General features: G+C 35.0%; 1 protein-coding gene across 15 annotated transcripts in view; it reads left to right on the top strand.

The window, feature by feature from the left end:
* Positions 1-16618, top strand: part of LOC138139832 (agrin-like) — a 149121-nt gene that overhangs the window by 85268 nt on the left and 47235 nt on the right. For 9 of the 15 annotated variants that reach the window (XM_069060364.1, XM_069060358.1, XM_069060362.1 and 6 more), the window contains one exon: positions 9150-9185. In XM_069060364.1, coding sequence (XP_068916465.1) covers positions 9150-9185 — 36 coding nt within the window. Of the gene's footprint in view, positions 1-140; positions 943-9149; positions 9186-16618 lie in introns of those variants that run through there. The other 6 variants (XM_069060352.1, XM_069060360.1, XM_069060356.1 and 3 more) reach the window with 1 other exon arrangement.

Below are 16618 nucleotides of genomic sequence, written 5' to 3'. Positions count from 1 at the left end.
TGGTTAGGAGGGGTATGTTTAATCAATTTTATGCAGGGTGTGTGTGAGTCCGTTTTTAAGATAATTTTGATTAATGAATTCTGTGTGTGTTAAGAATGTTAGGATGGTGCATTAATAATTGATATGTGTTTATTTTGCAGAGTCGTCGTGTTCTCTAACGATGTCTGGAACGAGATGGTGCTAACAAAAACTAACAAGCATGTGCTTAAAAACAGTTAATTTGTTGTTGTACGATAAACATGTTGCTTTATATACATTTCCGGTAAAAACCGGTGAGAACGTTTCTCTGAGCCAATTGTGATGCGTCTTCCTTTTGGTAAAAAGTGCAAAATGAGTGAGAAATGGTTTTGAGCGCGAACAAAATTAATTACAAAGGAGAGCCCGGAATAAATTCGAATTACTACGTGACACGTGACAATACGAGCAGCCGCCAGCCGAAACCGCCCCAGACGTATAGCGACTCTTGGTACGTAAGGGAAACGGCTACATATGGCAGCACCTCTGCCACGGCGGTCGATAAAGAACAGAGACAGTCCTGCTGGTGCTGGTCGAAGTCTACAGGAGCGGCTGAACCCGCCATGAGGTACACGAACGGTCCCCAATCGGCGGCGAGCATGGTGGCCTCGTACGGGGTCTACAACGACGCCAGTCTGCGCGGCGAGGAAGACGACGACGGGTTCATTCCCAGAGCAAACGTCTACCGGGGCGTCGTGGTCAACGCCGCCGGAGACAGCAGCGTGGTGCGGCCCTCGCACTTGCAGGAACCCGCTCCTGCTGAGACGAACTCGTGTGGGTGGTGCATCAGTTCAAGGTCGTCCACCACTACTCCGCCGCCCAGGAACTCATGCCTGGTCACTTGGTGTCGCCCCACCATACTCCTGCTCATTCTAGTCTTACTCGTGGTTTTCCTGTTGGTCTCCGCGATTCTGCTATACTTTAACTGTACGTTTCGCTGTTTTTATGTCTGCATGTGCAGAAAGTTTCGATGTTAGCTTGTAGTTTGCACATTTGCCGAAACACGGTCCAGACTCGACGCGACACACCCTGATTGCTATCTCTTCCAATTTATGATTTTAGACATCAACTCAAGGCTCAACCTTAACAAATTTACAAATTTACATGTCATAACTCATAAGAGCCAAATCATCTAATTCTATTTCTGCTTTTTCTCCATTTCCAGTATTAAAACGAAATATTACTTTATTATTTTGTGATAAATAATAGGACTAGTTTTTGGAAAATATTTGTCAAATTCTAAACTCCATCGACCTTCTAGAAAATATCTTTACTACCGTATCCACCCTGTACTAAAATAATGTGCTTCTAATTTGGAATTTGATACTACATTAATTAACATCTAGATAACTAAAGATCAGCTGAACAATAGAATCAGTTGTAATTACATACATTTTATCGGAAATTGCTCACGTTGAACTACTACCTACCACCATCCAAGTTGAATCACAAAGTTATTGATTATCCATTTATAGAAAAAATATAAATGACTTTAGAAGTCATTAAGGTAACATTGAAAAATCCACTCCAAGAAACCGAACAGCTTTGGCCTTTGGCTCTATACAAAATGAACAATTCCTAGTCCTGTTTTAAAAAACAGAGAGCTTTGCATGCCAGCAATTAGTTTAATTTGCTTACGTATTTGCTTTCTGTCTTGCTAGTTTTGCATCCCTACAATCTATAGAAGTGTGGTATTCGTTGTGTTAAAATTCTTACTTTCATATTAAATCACCATTTACTTCAATTATAAAATGCTCTTCAATAGTTGTTTTAGGGGAAAAACTCGTAAATGACTAATTTCTACAAAAGGGAAGGAAAAATTTGGAAGTTACGAACCAGTCTTATTAATATGTAATTTTGTTAAAGTATTTGAATCTATCTACTTTACACATGCAAATTTATTCCTCTGTCAAACATTTTACATCACACATTCCTACACTGCTTTATGGCGAAGGATCTACATTTTCAGCCTGACTTGTTTCAGAGAGTACGTTTCAGCCATATTTAATAATAAAACATAAGTTGTTATCAAAGACATTTACGTTCAAAAGGTTTCCCACTAAACTGACCATAATATTCTCTTCAATATTTTAAGTAGCTTCACATTTTAAATCCATTAATTTCCCAACTATTCTACTTTTGAAAGACTAATTTAAAAAGAGAATTGTGTGTAAAATGTCATAAATTTGCTGGCACGCCGCAAGGTTCTAATCTTGGACCCCGGATATTCTCATAAAATCTGTGCAATACTATTTTTGGTGATGCCTTTAAATTTAATCTATAAATCAATGTTTTTTCTTAGAACGCAATAATATTTTTAATCTTATTATTATATATTTTTTAACATTTTTTCTGAATTTGCTGGTTGAAATTAAAAAGGTGTTATTATTTGCCTCTAATTTTAACTCAGAGAATTCCTCGTATCATATTAATTACAAAATTTTTGTTAAATACTTTGAATAACGTCCCACGTGCTCTCTAACATACTTTTGCTTGTATACATTTCAAATCAATGGAGTAATTTTTATGCTATATTATATTTCACCTATTTGGCTTCGAACAATACCAAATCGGCGTTGTGTTTTTGTTGTGTCTATTGTTGATATTATAATTTATATTATCATCGGTATTTGTATGAATTGCATGGCCGCATGTCAAACTACAATTTAAAAATTGATGTTTCATCAGAACAGTCACGGCTTCTTGTTAGAAGATGAAACGGTAACCGTGTTGTAGTTACCTTGTTTCCGCGAAACGAATTTGATAATTTAGTTAATAGTTGCGCCATTAGGAATTCTTCGTGAAACATCACTTCGTTGTAGCTTCGGTAATTGGCAAGCTGCGTAGCGCGTTTTCTCGCAACTTACCGTCCCAGTTAGAACTAATCGCCTGATATTGTATCATAGCGCTACTCAGGCGTGAGCACGAACATCACGGACTCATGATGCATGGTTAATATTAGGTATGCCACAGGTAATATTAGTCGTGAATTAATTCTCATTTAAACATCCCAAAGTTTCGTTATTTCAAACTCATGCGTTTCTAATAAAATAAAATCTAAAAAATCGCTTATTCAAAGCTACCTAGAAAGCGCAGAGTTATGATGTGAAAAATCACGACGTTAATGAGCCTCTGGGTGAACCTTTTGACAGACAGCGGGTGCGAATATGTTGTTAACTTTAAGATGCCACATTTTCGTTTGAAGATTTATTTTCTTTTCAGCGGAAATACGAGTGTGGCTCTTGGAGTCTTTCTGGTCAATAGAGTTGTTTGTATAATGGTCCTTATCTCTTATTCGCTTCCACAGCTTTGAAAGTCGTCGTTCATTTTTTAAGTAATAAAATAACTCATAAATAAAAATGTTGGCAAGACATTTTAAAGTCTCGGGTCAAGCTTCAACAGCACATTCGTCACGACGCCTTTTCGCCGCTTTCTCATCAACTCCTTGCCTCTTATGTGGATGCAAGAACAACGACTGTTTTTGTCTTTGAAGAAATTAATGGGCCACGTGCTTTTGACAAGATGTAATGTCTCATAATTGACTTAATCCTCAATTTAAATAAATCAATTTTGAACTGAACACCGCAAACCGAGCCAAAATTCGACCGACAAACTATGCAAAACATTCTAGGCAAAAATTAGAAATTCTTTTTCCTACCACATCGCTGGTTATCGGCCGTTGAATCCTCATGTTTTTCACTAGATTCTCGATTTAGATAAATCAGCTGGGAATCAGTACTATTGGAAACCGCGCAAAATCGGATTAATGAACCAAAAACCATACAGAGGCATAAATTTTATCGAAATGCCTGAATTTACTGCACGAAGGACAATTGCGTTGGTGTGAAATTTTATCTGTTGGGAGTGATAGTTGTATATGTTTTAATTCGTTTATTGACAACTAAATTATATTCGAGAGAGGTGAAAATGCCATCGAACAGTCAACGATACGCAGAAGGAACCATCTAACACGGATTGCACTTTATTAATTAATATCGATCTTGTTGCATACAACCAATTGTTATTGACTATTACTTCACCACCATACGCATTGTGTTGAGAGACTGTAAATAGTGAGTTTGTAGATAGAAGTAATCAGGCGTCCATGCACATCGATCACCCTTATCGTATAAATCGTGATGTCTATATAATGGCACTGTGTAGCACGTGTCGGTTTATGTGTTCGCTACTCACCCTTCCACTGTCCGGTTTGCTAATGTATAGCCCTAAAAAGCACAATTGAAAATATTTACGTTTTTGAAACCTGATGTCGCACAGCTTACGCTTTCACCGGAGCTTTTCCATTAAATAGCCCATATATCATCATAATTATTGTTTTTATCGACTAATCCAAAGCAAAGCACATAACGCTTAATCCTCTACCCTCCGAGTTTCGGTAAATGTTGTTTTGTAATTTCACAAAACAGACAAGGGGATGGTTTCATTAATACCACTATCGTCTTACCGCCAACCGTTCTAGGCACCAAGAAGTCAAATTTTCGTGAGCAAATCGGGATTTTATTGCTATTCACCGCAAAGAAACTCTAAATCCTAAAACGGCACAAGTGAGAAATTGATCCAATGTTTTGGAAAACATTACAGATTTAGTGGACGTTCGTACAGCAGAATCGAAATAAACTGAAAATTTTATTCCCGTGAAATGTGTTACAACGGAATTAAATCTCAGCTTCGTTGAAAATCGACATTTTCCAAACCCACGACAAGATAAGTCAGAATAATTTATGATGAAAATATAAAATTATTTTGTGAATTATTCCCTTTCTCTACAAATTAGTGTTTCAGTCGGGGTGCAAAAACGCAACAAAATAAAATATGAGGTAAAATGTAAAAAAAAAATCTTCTTTTTTGTAGAAGATATGGACCTATTTGTTATACTAAATGTGGCAATATTTAAAACATTCTATGTATCCCAATAGTCTGCAAATATTTCATTTTTGTTGTAACCATGGAAATAAGAAAGAAAAATCAAAGCCTTGTTGCCATTCGTTATTTGAGGTAAAACCGACATAAAATCACTTCTTGGAAATGCTGGAAATAATGAAGTAAATGATTGGAAACCTGATCACACTCATAAAATAAACGAGATCAAAGCTGCACCTTTTGAGCCCTTATATCTTTCTGAAAGGATTTTTTAATCATTTTTCTCATTATATTTTGACATTGCTCCACTGAATTGTTCCGCGAGTTTTGGGGCACCCAGTATGTTCAAAGTGTTCCAAAATGATTGTGGTATCGTAGTAGGTTTTGACAATTTGAGTGTTTTGAATTTTGACGCATACTAAAAAAATGATACCAACTATTAAGAACCGTCAAAATGACAGGTACAAAAGAGATTAGGTGTATCAATCAAAAAATATTAACTAAATCAGTTTGTACTGATTTTAAACCAATTAGAATAATAAAATATTTTGACCAGTTTTCGTTGGGTAAACCCGAGGTACCATTTCACTTTCTTGTGAATTTTTCAATATTGACAACAGGCAGTGAATAACAGAAATCATATTTGAGACTTGCCAGCTGCTTGAAGGTCATGTGTGGTGTAGTGTAGTGCGGGATCTTATCATCGAAAGGTGGCAAACATTTTTTTTTATCCAAGCACCTGCGATACTACAATTATTTTGGAACACTTTGTACCAGAGAAGTTTGCTTCAGCTGAATGAAACGTGATGTCGTGAATCATCACAACGAAAATTTCAAAATTTCTGGTAAAATTATACTCAACAATTTGAACATATCGAGTCATCCACTATTCATAAACATTAATAATAAATATTAAGTCCGGGTATGTATTGATAATAATTCTAAATGCAACAAACAATTTGTTATGTGCACAATAATTGAAATGCGCTAGGAATTTAATAATTTAAATTGTATCCATGTATTTCTTTGATCGCAGGATCATTTATTGCATTTGTGTTATTTAAAAAATGTTTGCCAGGTTCGTTTAATTATATTAATATGTTGTTGAAATATAATTGTATTGACACATTTTAAGTTGCTGGAACACAGACGAGACACTTTCGGGATTGTTTTGCTTGCATAGATGTATTTAAAGTTTAATTTTATAATGCTGTTGAAGAAAAATCAAATTTCTAATCTCGAGGGAGCGGTTAAACTAAGTGTTAAGCGACTGGGACACCAATTACTTAACTGGGCTGTTCTTATGCTTGCATTAAGCAAATAACTAGAGACACTTCTACGAGAAATATAACCTCCTGGAGGCGATATAATAATTCATCTTCTCCTTTATTAACCTGCTCATGACGGTGCACGTTAACGGGTGGGAGATCGTTTTGAGTGGAGCTTTGATAGCTGGTTTTCCTTAAGCTATTTTACTTATGGAAGTATTTAAATTGAATACGTTCCACGTTCTTCAACCAGGTGATCGCATTAATATTCGTCTTTAAAAAGGTTAAGAAGCGTTGCTTTGGGCGTTGAAACGATTTAATTTAATTGATACCTCGTCGAATAGTAAAACAATGTTGGTTGTTTTGTAGTTGTTCAAAGGCTGGTTTGATAAAACACTTCTGCTAGTATGGTCGCTTTGAAATTATATGTAAGCACGAGTGGAAAATAAAGTGGTTCGGCTCTCTGTGTACGGGAGCATATTTTTCTCAACGTGCGAATAAAAATTCTATGTTGGCTACGATTGTGTAAGAAGCGATAACTATGTGCTTTAAGGGAAAAGCTCTCTCGCTACTTGATAGGTTTCATTCTGATCTAGGTTTTTATAAAAGACGCAAATTCGTTCGCTGCTTAACGGAAATTGGCCGAAGAGGAGTTTATAAAGCGAGAATTTAAAAACTGTTTATGTTAAAGGTTTATTCGTGGTCCAAGTCGGGTGGATAAAACTGAGTTTGTAAATCAGTAGTCGTTTGCACAACTTTCCATTTCTTGATGTAAGTGTCTGTTTGAAAACGCTGCCGCATCTTCAGTTTATTACAGTGACTTATCGTTTCGAAGCAGCTTCTATAAGTTCATATCGTAGCATTTTAGCTTACACAGCTTTAGATCTAATCCACACTTTCTCTACCGTTATATTCCACTTTTCCAAGTTTTCTCATTTCGGTTATGTCACTCAACTTTGCATAAAAGCATATTGTTAAAGCGTGAAGTGCCCAATCAGTTTTATTGCTATTGTAAATAAAGGTTACTTTTATTTTAATGAAGTTTCAGTCGACACAAAAGCTTTTGTAAGACACACAAAAACAAACAGTCAGGAAACGTATTTAACTCGGTGCTGCCACCTGTAATGCTAATTCGATGCGATCTCTAATATTTTATTCCGATATGCGACCGAAGAGTATCGAGTTTCCGACATCTTCCTCTTTTCTTTCGGGATGTTCCCCAAAATAAAACTTAATTGCTCTTGTTATAAGTTGTTCGGGAGGATTCCTCCGCTTCCGAGCGCCCGGACCATCCCTCCGACAGTCACAGCATATAATTTATTTATCATCTCAATATTTACTTACAACATGACTGATCAATACGTTTATTTTCCCCGTTCCGAATTCACCCCTTTCCACGGGTTCGCATGTTCTCCGAATCTTTTGTATAAATTATGAGGTTTACCTTTTCACACATTTCTATAATAATACAGACACTCTGATAAATAAATTACAATAATTTTCGTCGGTGATTGATCCGCTTTGTAGCTACGAAATTGATTTTCTTAGGGTCTCCTGATAACATCGTACCTCTCAACGTAACAAAAGATTTATCACCACGATATTTATTACGAAAATAACCCAACTAATTTCAGGTTACCTGAAAACACCAAATGACACTGAAAAATTATCCTCCGACTTTCATCTTCTCTCCAATTCCTCACGAATGACAAATCTTCTGATATTACACAAACAAAAATGTTTATCCCATCGCTACGATTTTATCGACAAGGGGTAGTTCCATCTGGACGAGATTAATTGGTTCTGATATGCAAAACCGGGATTAAGGCACTGGCATGCAATAAAGCCATGCCAAGATACGGCGATATTTGGAATGCATCTACTTGCACTAAACGCAACAGAAGAATTTCATTAATTGAACTCAGCTGCACACTCAGTTATAAAATAATCAACAAAAATCTGTATCCAGTATTTCATTAAGGAAACCGCATTCTCACAAAATTAATATAATCATCAAACATTACCAAACATTTCAGAATGCCTCAAAATTGATGTCACCACTAATAACACTTAAAAGTTTTAAAAAAATTGAAAACCTCAATTTTTATTGACGATTTTTCTGTTTAACTTGTTATAATTTTGTATATTCGTTCTTTGTGAAAACAACGTTGTAGACATTGTTTTGGGGGAAGCTTGTTTGATAACAACAAGGCTCATCAATTTGTGGCAAACTGGCAAATGTTAATATTTACTTCTCAATTTCATAGTGCCTCTAGCAAATGTCGCTATATGGAATTCACACCTTTGGGACAAGTTCAAGAAATAAAAGTGAAAAATTTTTCACCCCTAAACCTGTCTGTCAACATGTAAAACGTAACACAAAACTCTTGAGGGAATTGATCGTTTTCTTTTCCTCAAATTCGACTCCAGACGATTGTATTAAAATTCAACTATGCCCACTTTCGGTGTCGTTTGTAAGAAGTTAATTCAGAGATTTTCGCTTTGTTCGTGTTGCTTTCTAGTTTCGTATGTTGAAACTGAATAATTCTACGGACGTGACGGTAATAAAATACTGAGTAAGTAACAGCTCTAATTTTATGTGTATTTGAAAAAAATTCTCGCGGTTACTCCCATGGTACCGGTGAAATAAATGGTAATTTATCGTCGTAATAAAGAAGTGAGATGGCGGCACCGCTTTTAATTAGTCCTGAATGCGGTCCCCACATGCATTAATGTTAGTTACAAACACACTCACACTTATTGCACCTTCCACCCCCTAGTAACGTATTGCTCATACTTAGTAGGACTTTAATTTGCTTAGGCATGGCCGATGAAATTACTCTGACATGACTATTTTCGTCAGTCATATTGAGCGCTGCACCAAATGCAGATTCGCACTCGTGTAAACATGTTTGCCTTCTTCGTTCAAACATTTCCATTGAATCCGTTCGAAAATATACTAAATTAACATTTTTTATTTTGCAGACTTGATGCACAAACCTCGACAGCACTACATCGAAGGTGAGTCGAATTTCAATTTATAGCGGTGTTGTAGATTAAAATCGATGTCTGATTAGCATAATTTTGGTAAATATTAAAATATGAAAGGCTCGTTCCCTGTATATGCAAATTATTACATGAGGTATTCATTGCAAACTTAGTTGCAACCTGCTCCGAGTTCTCGAAAATATTGACTATGCATCTGCTCCATACTTCAAACTTTGTTAAGGTTATGAAAATATAATTTACTAAGCTTCCAACGCGTTTAATTCAAGTGGAATTACTCTTAACGAGTTGCAAAATTTTTGCTCAATTTTTAAAGGCATTCACAGCCCGACTTCATCTAATTACTCTAAAATTATCAAGCAGCACTTTCACTTTTACAATCTCATTGGTTCAATTCGTAACTTAGAAATTTCTAACTCTATCACTGAAACTTTCACAAATGGAAACTCGCATTCTCGAATTCAATGTAGTAAAAAAAAATATTCTTTTAAAATCATATTCATCGTGAAATATAATGCGTATATATTCTTGAAAAGAGAAGAAACTTTCTTTTCTAATGATTTATTCAACGCGTCCAATATAAAAAATTTTAAATGAAAATACAAATATAAATTGAAGTTGACAGCTTTACAGTTGAATTAAAATAGAAAATTAAGGTTTATATGAACTGAGCAATAGTTAGTGGCATTTACATATTTATTTGACCCGGCGCCTCCACCATATTTCATCCATACCGTGTATACTCGTATATTAAATATTTTATACATTTAATTATCAGCATATCATAACACATAGATACAAAATTATGATAAACAATTCTATGAGCAACAACAAAACATGTTCCTGACATTGTTTTTAAACGTACAGGTTAATTTGGAGCTATTTGCGAACACAGTAAAGAGCGTTCATGCTTGAGGACTTTTGCCTTATACAAATCAAACATTAACCTTTGAGTTAATTAACGTTCTAATTATTCTAGTATTACTGCTGTAATTATATCGGTGATTTGCTTAAGACGTGTAAAGACATTTTAGTGTTAATAAGCGTTATTCAGCGAACTGTGAACGAACGATTAGTTTCCATATTTCAGATATTATGGATCACGATCGCTTTAATTAATGGAGTACTTTTTGTCGGGTTCAGAGACCATTCCATTGTAATTATTTGAAAGACTATTTCCGTCTTTTATTGCAACTCAATTTCCGATTTGTACCGATATAATTTCTCAAAACTCCCGTATTTAAAATGAAACTTTTCTCTTCCGTTGAAGTTTGATCTCTGCACAAAAATTTATCATGAGCCAACAGAGATAACGTTCGATATTCCGCCTCAGATTGAAATTACATACACGTTACTCTAATAAAGGTATTTAATGATGATTCCTAGACCGGCAATTATGTGGTTTGTGATTATCATTGGCGCGAAATGTAGTTATGTGACGATTAAACACCGAAATCACTAACAGGTTTAAGATTTTAAAATGGCATGTTATTAGTAGCATCACGGTTCAAATGGAATCGGATTAAAAAGGGGAAATTTTCCCGGTGTTGAGGTTCAGTTTATAGTTTATGTGAGTTTGACGACTCCCCTTAGACTGCAAGGGTTTAATTAGGACACCCTACTCATCGACGTTTAATAAAATGCGACATAAATTTATCTGTTGATATTTATGATTGGGTAATTAACGTCAAAACTAACGACAATAGGGACAGGATTGAAGAGATTTATCAAAAAAAATGTAATAATCTGTATCAGACGTAATACACTCAGTACTGCCAACGACAAACAGTGCTAAATCGTGTAAAATTTTGACGCGCAAACAACTGGGCCTTATTTCCTTTGAACGGGTTAAAACGTTTGTTTTTAAGCTAATTGTTCGTTTTCGTCTGGGTGAGCAGCACAAAAACACCGTAATTCTTGATTTTTTTAAATGCTGCATTATTTACAACGATCCAATTTTCTTGGAGCGTGAAAGACATTTGTCAGGATTGAAAACATCGTAATTGCATTTATTGAAAGCACTGAAGTCTTTCACTGATTCCAAAATAAGCGATTTTATCGGATACATCACCGGAATATTTTGCAACGTTAACATACTCATTACATTCAACAGGGAATAAATAACATTACCGGAATAAAACGCGGTATTCGGTGTAGATAATTCACGAAGCTGATCGACTAGGTCATGAGATTAAATGTTTGTAAATTTGCTGAATGATCAAAGGGCCGGGAAACCACAAAATTGGCCGAAATCATATAAATGAATATGAAGTAAAGAATTATTTGTGGTCTGACAGGCGCGCCGAAAAAGCAGGCACTTTTTGCCGAAGTGCTCAAAGTAATATAATTGTTAAATAAATAAATCGTGTCGACCTTTTTTGTCGGTTTTTGTGTGTCAGTCCTTCGTCAAACGTCGTAAAATAATTTTTGTTGTTGGTTATTAACCTCGGCGAAATAAACAAAAATGGGAACAATCGATATAGGCCTCATCACCATTTATAGACCTCTACATGTTTTTGTGTGAACACATTTTGAACGCTTTGATCCTAAAATCTTAATTATAAATTCCTCAGCTGTACATTTAGCAGGCTCACTTCAAATCCAATTTGCATTTAAAGTAAAACGGTTCCTTTCAAAAATTCCTGTTGATTTTTGGCGACCCTAGAGGTTAGACAGGTATTTTATATGCATTCCTTTGATATCGTACAGTATTGCCGTCGTCGCCACTTGCCTCTATATCTTCTTTGATCTTGGAGAAGGCTTGATGAAGCGTCCAACCGTATTTGTCCTTTCTTTAAATCGCGACACCACAAAATTGTTAATTGCCTAATTGTTTCCTAATTATTCGTTTCGCGAAGTTAGTTTTGAACATTAATAACTTCTAAGATAAATTCAAGCAAAGTTTGATGAGTTTCCTCTAATTTATCGCCACGCAATTGCGCAACCGAGATATTTGCAGATTTTTCCTAAAAACAAAACATTCAAAAACAGTTCATCTATTTCATTAATTTCCAAAAATAGAGCCGTTGAGCGACATAAAAAAAATAATATACATATGGATGGATTCTTCTAATTTTGTGGAATCAAATTAGTCTGCAAAAGACAGACGTTTTTAGTTTTGAGAACCTAACTTAAAAAAATTCTTCACACTTTTACTTCCTAAAAATCTCGAACAATTTCCAGATTTCTGTGTGAATAGAAAAATATTTTCCTTAAACAAAATTTAGTATTGCTTTGGCTGTATTTTATGAGGAAGAATTTCTGAAGCAAATTTAAAATGACCTAAGAGACCCCAGTTAGAAATGTTCCAGTTATATATTACTCTCGAGCGAATATTCTCCGATGACCCATTAGTAAAACAAATATATAATTGTAGTTGGGATATATTCACAATCATGCAATGGAAACTGCCAGCATTGCTTCCATTAAATGACCTAAATGATTTTGAATGTGCCACGTCAGAATGACCATGTGGGACCGCTTTATTTTGACGAAAATTAATGGCAACGCCGCCGTATATTTGTTTCAAGATAACGCCGTAAATTATTCTGCAACATTATTTTATATCACGTTCAATTTAATTCTCACCAAGTACCGATTTGTATGTGAATCGCAATTTCTGCTACTCACTTTCTAATAAAACTCTTCGACGTATCTATGGATGCTATCAATATTCATTTATCAGTTATTAAATAAAGCTTTTATGGAGTACACCGCTATGATTTATCCCTACGAATACATGAATATATTGTCGGTTTTGTTATTGGATATAATATACGTCGAGTATGATTATATAAAAATGTCATTTGTGGAGATTAAGCTACGAAACAGCGCTGATGGTAGATGCCGCATGTCATTTACACATAAACAGCTCGAATTTCAAATATATGTTTTAATGGCCAAAATGTAAACGTTTCATTCAACCAAAAACCAGTCCCTCACGGTAAAATGAAATCAATATTTCGTCATTCGTAACGTTTCTAAAACACTGACGTTATGTGAAATTGAATTCGACATCTCATAATTAAATAATACCGAAAAATATACCACATGTGACATTTAACTGTGATGTTTTTTACCTTCATTTATATCGTCAGATATTTAATTAAACCAATTTTCGAAACAGTTAATGAGAAATGGACTGTATATCGGTTGGATCATACGTCTCGTATTTTAACGTCCCAGGACATCACGAATCCACAACTGACATATTTAAACATATCTGTAACGACTCGCATCTTACACAAATAATGTATTTCGAATGGCTCTTGAAAAAATGGTGGATGCGCCGGGCAAACGTATAAATATTTAAATTCAAGGAGGATAAGATTGATTTAACGTTATTTAATCAATTTAACTTTCTGCGCGTAAAAATTTACATTAACAAATAATACAAAATGGAATTTAAAGAAACAAGAAAAGGCATTTCGTGATAATGTGAACTGTAGAGCTATCTAGCTGAAGTTGAAATTTTTACCCCTTTTCCTTGTTGTCTTCTCCAACATGTTTATCAGTAATATTGTTTATTTTTATTATATTGTTTGAGGTAACAAACGGAGTATAAGTTTCGTGAAAGTTTTTTAATTTAACTTTGAAAATCACTTTATTAATAAAACTACCACTTTATAAAGGCAACTGTTCAAATAAATATGCCAACATTTCGTTCTATTAAGTTTTTAGAGTTTTTTATTAAATTACAGAGATAAGAAGTATAATTAACTACCCTCGGCGTGATATCGCGCGTCTTCTTGAAATAAAAGAGATTTAATATTTAGATGTATTTAACTTTCTGGGCAAAGTATTTTACGAATATTCAAAGAATCTCTTTTGCTAACGTGTTAAATTTCGAGCAAGGTTCGCACTTTAATGATTTAATTATATCTTGCTTGGCACAACCCGGATTATATAAAAATAAAAACGGGTCTGTCATAGCGGAACCGCTGAAAAATGATAGCGCTGACAGCAATAGCCGACAAGAACTTTCGAATGAGACAAAAATTATTTTCATCGAGTTATATCTTCCCACTCGACGTTAAATACTACATCAATTTAATTCAATAGTATCGTATAAAAACCAAGCCCGTATTTCGCCTCAACCCTAAATAGACTTAATACAAATGGCATTAAGTGTATTTCGTTCGAGAAAAAGAAAAAAACGGATGTACTTAAATCGATTTCATTCGAGGCAATACTTTATTATTTCCTTGCATGCACAATGCCAAATACACACCTCACCGGCAGTCCATTTCACTAGTATAATAGCACACAAAATTTATTCTTAATTTATTATTATACCAAGTGGGGAGTAAAATGGTGGATGCGCCGGGCGAAAAGTCGACTTATTTTGTTTGAATCGGTATCAAAACTAGTGCACTTGTGTAATTAAGGAATCTGTGCTAGAACCGATGTTTGTCATTTCTACACCTCCACCGACATAATTGTAAAATATCGATGTTCGCAAAATGAATGGGAGAAAGCGGTTACCGGCTAGGATTGATTTTTCGACTTTCTGCTCACATTTTCAAGTTCTAATCTCCGTACATGAAATGAATGGTAATTTTTCATTTGCTGAAAATGATATTCCGCGTACTGTTATTGCAAACCACCGTTTTGGCTGCTCTGCAATACTGTTTACACAGCGGGTTTTTACTGCTGTCACAGCAAGGCATTCAGCGCTTCTTTAATCGATGGCCATCATGATTTGCTTTGATGGTTCAAACAGTAATCAGATCGGGAACTTTAAGCTCTAACCGTTGAAGTTAACAACTATTCTCTAAACTGCAGACGGCTCAGCAGTTTGTTGCAGTGCAACCGAAATTCCCCTTTACAGAGTCTGCATTCTGTTTGAATTGTTCCCGAATTTTTTGCCATTTGACAGTATCATTAACCTTATCCGAAATGGGGACGGATGTCCAGATCATGTTCATTAGTCATGTTCGATCGCTCTTAAATATCACCCTCTATTAAACACCCTCTGCAACCACTCCAGTTGTCGTCAAGGGTATTTTACTTCTTTTGAGCAAAATAATCATCTCGCTGGATTTTATTATTTTTTAATCGGTATGCAATAACGCGAAAATGGCGGATGCGTGGGGTTATTCAACGTGCTCGAATGATAACAGTAGACCAGAAATGTTTTTTCTTTTTAATATCCTGGTTAGTTATGATTTTGAAGTCTCTCTATCTGTGAGTTTATTTCCGCGTCCTACTCCCATTTATATCGAACGACTGAAAAGCCGGCATTTCGAAAAATTATATTTCAATTTTGAACCACTTCCTACAAATCAGATTTTAATAAAGTCGACGGAAGCTTCTTTCAACACTTATTTAATTGAAACCCTCAACACTATGCTTCAGTGAGATCGTCGTTAATTAAACCAGCGAAGTGGAACCCATTTTTTTGAAATCTAGGCAAATGTTCTTTACGCCTCCTTAACTGCAACGGAGCGAGATTACAACCAACTTTTTAAAAAAAGGGTCACTTATCTTTTATCTTCTGCCGGAAATAAGAGCCTCTCTAACGTTTTCTTAGTCGCTTTTACCTCAATTTCTTGAAACTGTTCGGGAGGCCAGTTCGAGGACTTTAATAATCCGATTTTGAATTTCAATACTGTAATGAATTGTCGTCTTGACACTAAGGCTCTTACGAACTAAGACAAAATAAAACTCTGGTAATTATTAAAATTAAACGTGTTCGACAATTTCGAGGGAACACAAAGAGATTCAAACTACATTAAAAAATATGCATCATCAAACGCTCACTTGACTTTATTTACATTAAAATTGAATCTTAAAACGATTCTTAAAATTTTAACCCTTGTGAGTATTATCTCTTATCTCTGGAATTCTAAATAAAGAGAAGAGAGCGCTGATGCTGAAGTAATGGTCTTAAATGATTATATTAATGATCACAGCGATGGAGCCTCTTTTTATAACTGAATCGATTCAACAGTTACAGGATTATAACAACCAAACTTTAGTTTATTAAATTAAATTTGTATTTTCAGCGGAACTCATGTAGGCACTTTTAAATATAGTTAAAGTCTCGGATACAGACGCACACTGCAGAACATCCTTAAATAAATTTTAATGTTAATTACGTGCTCTAGACATTTTAATTTAGTTTTAATTGTAGCATTCGGAGAATTTGCAGTATCCATTCTCGGCAGTTTCGAGATAATTAAATAGTAACAATTCGAAATTACATATTTTTATTATTTTTTTTTCAACTTCATTCCGACTCAACTTGCACTCACCTGTGCAACATCTATCGATCAGGTAAAATCAAAAAGTATCATTTAATTTCCTGGAAGAGCGCTTTGATTAATTTGAGTATAAAAATGGCGGGATGTTTTAATAAAGCTGTCATTCAAAATTGGTTTTATGTCAGATGTTGCGAATAATGGATATTATTAGATTGTAGCGAAAAACATGGAACTCCTGTGCCA

The sequence above is a fragment of the Tenebrio molitor genome, chromosome X, assembly GCF_963966145.1.
Source record: "Tenebrio molitor chromosome X, icTenMoli1.1, whole genome shotgun sequence".
Lineage (NCBI taxonomy): Eukaryota > Metazoa > Arthropoda > Insecta > Coleoptera > Tenebrionidae > Tenebrio > Tenebrio molitor.
The sequence above is the reverse complement of the archived record's forward strand: the minus strand, read 5'-3'. Positions and strand labels throughout refer to the sequence as shown.